This window comes from Trypanosoma conorhini (assembly GCF_003719485.1).
Source record: "Trypanosoma conorhini strain 025E chromosome Unknown Tco_14.4_contig_00871, whole genome shotgun sequence".
Taxonomy (NCBI): Eukaryota; Euglenozoa; class Kinetoplastea; order Trypanosomatida; family Trypanosomatidae; genus Trypanosoma; species Trypanosoma conorhini.
The window spans coordinates 1-5,989 of NW_021704964.1; the positions used below are offsets into that span (position 1 = coordinate 1).

A 5,989-nucleotide genomic window follows, 5' to 3' on the forward strand; every position below is an offset into this window, starting at 1 on the left:
AGCCTGCAAGACTTCCCTCCTCTGCTTTCATAAGTGTTGACTTTCGCCGGTTTTCGGACCTCTTTATTTTTTATTTACTTTGGTGAACGAAAGAAGGTTTCGTTCCTGTTGTTTTGGCTGGCCGACGCGTCAAGAACGTAGCTTTCCCTTTACCCTGTTCTTGGCCACAGACACAGAAACAGACCTGAGCGAAGGAATAGCAAAAGGACGAGGCGAGGACGCGAGGCAGAAAACACTTGCGACATGTCTGCCTTTTCCCCGTACAGTTCGCCGCAGCAGCCGCATCCGGCGAGTTTCCCAACCGCGTGGGGTGGCGACCAGCATGGTATGATGCTTCAGATGGGGCTGCAATACGGTCAGAGCATGCTTCAGGGAGGGGAGCAGCGGTTCATGCAGCACATGCCAGTTATTTCCAACATTTACCGCTATTTCCGCGTGGATAATAATTATGTGAAGAAAAAGCTGGCGATTATGCTCTTCCCCTTTTCGCGGCGATTTGAGAGCCATTCACATGGGCCGGGCTCAGAGCAGGAGGCCGTTGGAGGAGCGACGGGATTTGGGGGAGATGCGGCGCCCTTTTCACCCACCGCAGGCGTGGGTCGCCCGTATCCAACCACACCGGCCGCCCTACCCACAAATGATGCGTATGCGTTGGACCTGTATCTTCCGCTCATGGGCGCCGTCACGTACATCATCCTTTCTGGGTTTGTGCACGGACTGCATCACTACCGCGTAACGAATGAGGAACTTTTGGGAATTGCCTCAGCTCTAGTATTCTGGTTTTTAGTAGAGGTTTTCGCACTCAAAGTGGCAAGCTACTTCCTTCGACTTGTGCCAGACATAAACGTGTTGGACCTTATGGCCTTGACTGGATACAAGTATCTTACGGTTTCCATTATTGTGCTTTTGCGGGAGCTCCTACAATTTGAAAGCGACGCCTACTACGTGGGTGTCATGGCGTCCTATATTTTGTTTGCCAACGGCGTCTTTGTCATGAAGAATATAATGCGAATGTATAAATGCGAAGGACGGACCCCGTCAAACGTGAGGCTGCTGGCGTACGGTGCCGCATTACTGCAGGCGCCGCTTGTGCTATGGCTAGCCGTCAGGCCATTTTGGTAGAGGCGTTTGAGTTGCACGACTGTGACTGCTGGATGCTTTGAATGCGTGAAGCGTGTTGTGAACCGCTTTTAAATTTATTATGTATATATATTTATATATACATCTTTTTTTTTCTTTTTGCTTTACCATCTCTGCTGTCAGCGCAGTCTTTGTGAGCTATTTCCATTCATGTAATGTATATGTGTGTTCGTTTGCCTTTTTTTTCTTTTTGCTTTTTCGTTTCACACACGCCTTGCGTTGGGCTTTGCTTTTGCGAGCACGCAGTGTAGACTTGCGAGGCCAATGGAGCTCCAAAAGCGAATGGCGTGGAATCTAAAAGGGCGTAGTGCGGTGGCCGCGCTTGATCCCCCCACGCGGCACCGCATCCTGCAATCGAATGCCATGACCTCCTGCGTTCACAAGCCGCTGCTAGCCACAATAGAGGCCATCATAACCCTGCAGTGTGTGGGAGGCCTTAGTGGACCCCTGCAGAGGCCTGAACCATTTATTTGCCTTGTTGCACGGCTGCTTCAGATTACCCCAGACCCTTCCGTTGTGCTGGCAATGTTGCACCAAGATGTCCATAAGTACTTGCGCGTGGCCGCGCTGTTTGTCATTCGGCTTATTGGCAATGAGGCGATGATGCGCGAGGCGATGCGTGTGGGGTGGGATGATTACCGGAAGATCCGTGTCTACGGATACGTGGAGGATTGGGGAGTCACAACTTGCCCCAAGGACGGTGCCGCCCCGGGCGAGGCGGAGGAAGGGTTCGGGCGGACACCGTCGTATGGCATTATGTGCGTGGACGAAATCACTGATCGACTGTTCAACGTTGGCGCGCGTGCGACAGAGAAGGATGGGGAAAGTAGCAGTGCATGGCTGGGCCTCCGCTTCTCACCGATGCTTCTGTAGCCTGCGTTGCCGTGGATCGCTCCTCGGAGGTGTCAATGCCCTGCGCACGCACGTGAAAACTATAACCAGCGCGTGCGGAGAAGAAAAGAGGGGGGAAAGCACAAGGCGCACTATTGTGCCTGCTTAAAGAGTTCGCAATACCCCTTCTCTGCCGCTGCATTAGTTTTGTTTTTTTTTTTTTGCTTTTCCTTCGCGCGCCTTGCGTGGATGTCGTCCGCTATTCTTTTTCCTTCTGCGGGGTGCGGGAAGAGGCTGCTTTACGCCTTTGGCCTTTGCTCTGCGTGCAACGGCAGGTGTACCTCATACCGCTCCAGGCACCACAAAGCAAAGGCAGCAGAAGAAGGAAAACCCCGAGAAGAAGAGAGATCTTTCAGCGTTGCCGACGACGACGACACTTTTCTGGGGATGAGCCGCAGCGTCACGGATGTGGAGGAGCAGCTGCGTGCGTGGCAGCAAACGCACGAAAAAAAGACTGCGGTGAGTTGTATGGAGTGGCGGAACCTGGAGGCAAACCTGCTGCTTCTTTTCCCCGTGGTGGGTGTGACGCTCGTCACCTGCTTCGTCTTCACGCTGGTTCCCTTTATTGGCCGCAGACACGCAGCCAAAGAAGGCCTCGGACTGGCCCGCCGGTACGCCGCCAACCTTCGCCGTTCACGCGCGCTAGTGTTTGCGTCGAGGTTCAATCCGCCACTCTTCTCGGCATTTCTCACCGTGTGGCTCCTGCTTTGCGCGGCAAACGCCGTGTTTCAGCTCATGCGGTTGGCCGCTGACGACCCCACGTGGGCGGAGCGGGTGTTGACTACATCCGATGGCTTCCTAACCCCCGCGGTGCTCCTCTACGTCGCCCAGTACTGGGGTATTTCCTCCCTGCTCATCCACGTCCTCTTCACGCCGCGTCGCTACGTGATCGGGAGTGCGGTCTCGGTACCGCCCTTTCTCGTGAGTTTTTACCAGACATTGCGCGTAACGGGCGAGGAGGTGGATGCCTGGCCCGGCACCGTCGTCAAGGCGACGCTTGCGGTTTCCATTCTAACGATGGTGGCGTTCACTGTACCGTGGCTGCATAACGAATACCGCATCGCCATGCAGGGTATCGACGCGCAAACCTCGCTTGCGTTGGGGTTCCGCGGCCAAGCGGAGGAGAAATCCAAAGTGAAGAAGCGCTCCTAAAGCTTAGGAGGGAGTAATCAGATGCAGTTACCTTTGCGTAGTTTTGTTCTTCGCTGATTTGTTCTGATGCAACTCCTTGAGTTCTCGGTTAATGCGACCCCCGGTCCCTGGACCCGCCGCCACTCGGCAGCACCGCCGCCTTGCCGTATGTTGCTACTCCTTTTTGCCTCCTGTTGACTCATTATTTTTTATTAATATTTTTTTTCCAGACGATTTTTTTTTGTGTGTGTTTATGTTCTCTTCTTCTCGCGGCCATCTAGCGAGGGGGCGGAGTTTGCAAAATACAAATGGACCAAGAAACAGGGGGCGCCACAGTGGAGACCTATTTTGTGTGTGCGTGTTTGTTGCCCAGTCCACGCAGAAGCCAGAGTTATTTGAGGCTTGAACGAGTCTCTCGCATTGCAGGCCGTTGCCTTCATCGCGGCAACGGGCGGGGAGGCAAATGAAGGCGTCGAGGTGGTGGAACCGCACAGGGGCGGAGTGCGCGTGCGCTTCCCAAACGCCAACACCGTAACCATCGAAGCCCCACAGCCAGAGCCTCCACTTGGCAAGGGCAATGATGGAGTTTGGACGGGCACATTCTGCCTGCCCGCGAGATTTCAGTATGTTTTTGTCCTCGTTGATGGGGCGGATGTCATTTCACCATTCCTGCCCATTGGGTGTGGCTACTCCCGCCCCATCAACTACATTGAGGTTTCACCTCCGCCTGAAGAGAATTCGCTGTGTCTGATGCGCCACGCGGCACTGCCGCAAACGAATTATTCCTCTGTAAATCTACTGAAGGGGTGGAAAAGCTCGTCACATACCTGCCCTCTTCGTACCGCTTTGGAGGAGCCAAATACCCTGCCCACTGCCTTCAACACGGCCCAGGGCGAGGGTGAGAATGGTTAGGTATATCAGGGGAAACTGAACCGTCAGGTCTGGCAGGTGTGCCGCGAAGCGGCAAAGGATTTTCTTCCGCGTCTCTTTACCTCCCAGAAGAAAATAAAAAATGGTCCATGGAGTTATTTTTACTCCTTGTATGGCTCTTGCTACCCGCCTGTTGCTGGGTTGCTGCCGTTGTTTGCTTGCCTGCTTGTTTTTCCCCGCACTGCGGCGCAGTCGGGGACGAGCGCTTTCCATATTGAGGAGAAAGCGCGCCAGCTTTTCCTGGAGAGCGGCTTCTGCGCGCCCCCGCCACCAGCCACCCATGCATTTCCCTGAGCTCTCGCAAAGCCGGGCAACGTAGTTGAGGCAGACCGGTCCCTTTGCGCCGCGCGCGCTGGTTGGCCTTCGCTGTATTCAGCCGGCATCTGGGGCGACCCAAGCTGTGGCTGGTGAACCCGCGTTTGTGCTGTGGCACTGAGAACCGCGTGTTGAACGCCGAAAAAAAAAAAACCTAGGCAATCCCACGGAGGGGACCGTCGTTGCGCGACAAGCGCCTTCCCGACGGCCGCGGCCCCACGGCCTGCATAAAACCGCAGACGGCGAGGCTTCCACGAGCCGATGCCTGCGAGGCCCCTCTCCCTCGCCATACCATTCTTCCCTGCCAGCGGGGGCCCTCCGCCACGCTGAAGGGGAAAGGGGTGCCGCTTATTTGGGCGGGGGTTCTTCTTAGGCATCGCCCCGCCCCGCCTCCCCCTTGCGGCTCGAGATCCACCACGCGTGGGCAACCCGCCTCGATTGTCGACGCTGTTTCTGGTTTGTCGCCTTTTAGCCTCCGCCGGATTCGGGAGTCCAACTTCCCCGGCACCTCGGCCGCCGCTTCGAACTTTGCCTCTTCTTTTGGGCGATGCTTCGCCTGGGTGCGAAGCGGGAGCCGGTTTTCGCCACCGCCGTGCTTCCGCGGTGATCGCACTAAAGCGGCTGTTTTTACGCTGACTGTCCGGCCTCCCTGGGGAGTTGGGGCGTTACCTGTGCGCGCGGGGCCGCCGCACTCGCTGACGAACCGATGGCGACTTGCAGGTCCGAACTGGCATTGGCACGGCGCCGGGCAACACTGCATGGGACTGGCTTTGGCGGGTGCGGTGGAGTCTCCGGCTCGCGTCGTCGCCGACGTGGGCGGTGGAGAGTTCCGGGGGGCCGCGGGCGGCCCGGATGCAGCGACGGGACCCGACCCCCCGCGGCGCCCGCAAGCGTCGAAGACCGCGAAGCCTAGCCACCTGCACCGCGGCTTCTTGGCGGCAGTCGCAGCCTGTTCCGCGCACCGGGCTACCTGCCGCCGCCTCCCGTCGCGACGGCCGTGAGAGGGCGGGGGTCTCCAGGCGGGGCCTCTTGCGCGGCGGCGGCGGCGCCCAAGCGCGCGCAGAACCGGGCCGAAAAGCGCGCGGCGGTCACCCGCGTCCGCGCAAAACCCCCGTTCGCAAGTGGGCCAGTGCGGCCCCTTCGCCCCGCGCGTGGTGGGCGGAATACATGCGTGTGGCTGGCTTCGGCCGCTCTGCCCGGGCGGGGCGGTGGTAATCCGCGGATCCGCGGGCTGTGCGGGTTGCGATGCCTTCCCCGCCGCGGCATCGCATTTTTCGCCCCCAGACACGCCGCTGTGGCCAAATCCAAACGGCATGCACATTTTTATGTATCAAGACCGCCAAACGCGTTCCCACAGGCGTCCGAGAAAAAGAAGGCGCCAAATAGGCCCACAAGAGGGGCGCCCTTTTAAAAAGAGAAGCGGGCGCACCCCGCAGCGCAGCGCAGCGACGCCGCAACCAAGGCGCTCCGGACACCTGGAGGCATCTCGTTCAAAGACGTGGTCTCGGCAGGGCCCGGAGGTATGGCGCAGGGCGGGGGGAACAAGGCTGAGACACACTCGATTCCGTGTCTATTCAACACG

At 57.8% G+C, this 5,989-nt stretch overlaps 4 protein-coding genes across 4 annotated transcripts, besides 3 other annotated features; 3 read left to right on the forward strand and 1 right to left on the reverse strand.

The window, feature by feature from the left end:
- Positions 1–243: 243 nt before the first annotated feature.
- On the forward strand, positions 244–1,122 carry Tco025E_08771 (Hrf1 family protein; the record flags this gene model as incomplete). The annotated part of the gene is made up of 1 exon (XM_029375614.1): positions 244–1,122. The coding sequence occupies one exon, from the start codon at positions 244–246 to the stop codon at positions 1,120–1,122; it is 879 nt and encodes a 292-aa protein (XP_029224265.1).
- A 69-nt stretch (positions 1,123–1,191) lies between these two features.
- Positions 1,192–1,225: a microsatellite.
- A 179-nt stretch (positions 1,226–1,404) lies between these two features.
- Tco025E_08772 (pre-mRNA-splicing factor 38A) lies at positions 1,405–2,013 on the forward strand (the record flags this gene model as incomplete). Its single annotated transcript, XM_029375615.1, has 1 exon — positions 1,405–2,013. The coding sequence occupies one exon, from the start codon at positions 1,405–1,407 to the stop codon at positions 2,011–2,013; it is 609 nt and encodes a 202-aa protein (XP_029224266.1).
- A 163-nt stretch (positions 2,014–2,176) lies between these two features.
- Positions 2,177–2,200: a microsatellite.
- Positions 2,201–2,220: 20 nt separating this feature from the next.
- Positions 2,221–3,183, forward strand: Tco025E_08773 (uncharacterized protein; the record flags this gene model as incomplete). The annotated part of the gene is made up of 1 exon (XM_029375616.1): positions 2,221–3,183. One exon carries the CDS (start codon positions 2,221–2,223, stop codon positions 3,181–3,183), a length of 963 nt encoding a protein of 320 aa, XP_029224267.1.
- Positions 3,184–4,225: 1,042 nt separating this feature from the next.
- Positions 4,226–4,264: a microsatellite.
- A 297-nt stretch (positions 4,265–4,561) lies between these two features.
- On the reverse strand, positions 4,562–5,722 carry Tco025E_08774 (uncharacterized protein; the record flags this gene model as incomplete). Its single annotated transcript, XM_029375617.1, has 1 exon — positions 4,562–5,722. The coding sequence occupies one exon, from the start codon at positions 5,720–5,722 to the stop codon at positions 4,562–4,564; it is 1,161 nt and encodes a 386-aa protein (XP_029224268.1).
- Positions 5,723–5,989: the final 267 nt, after the last annotated feature.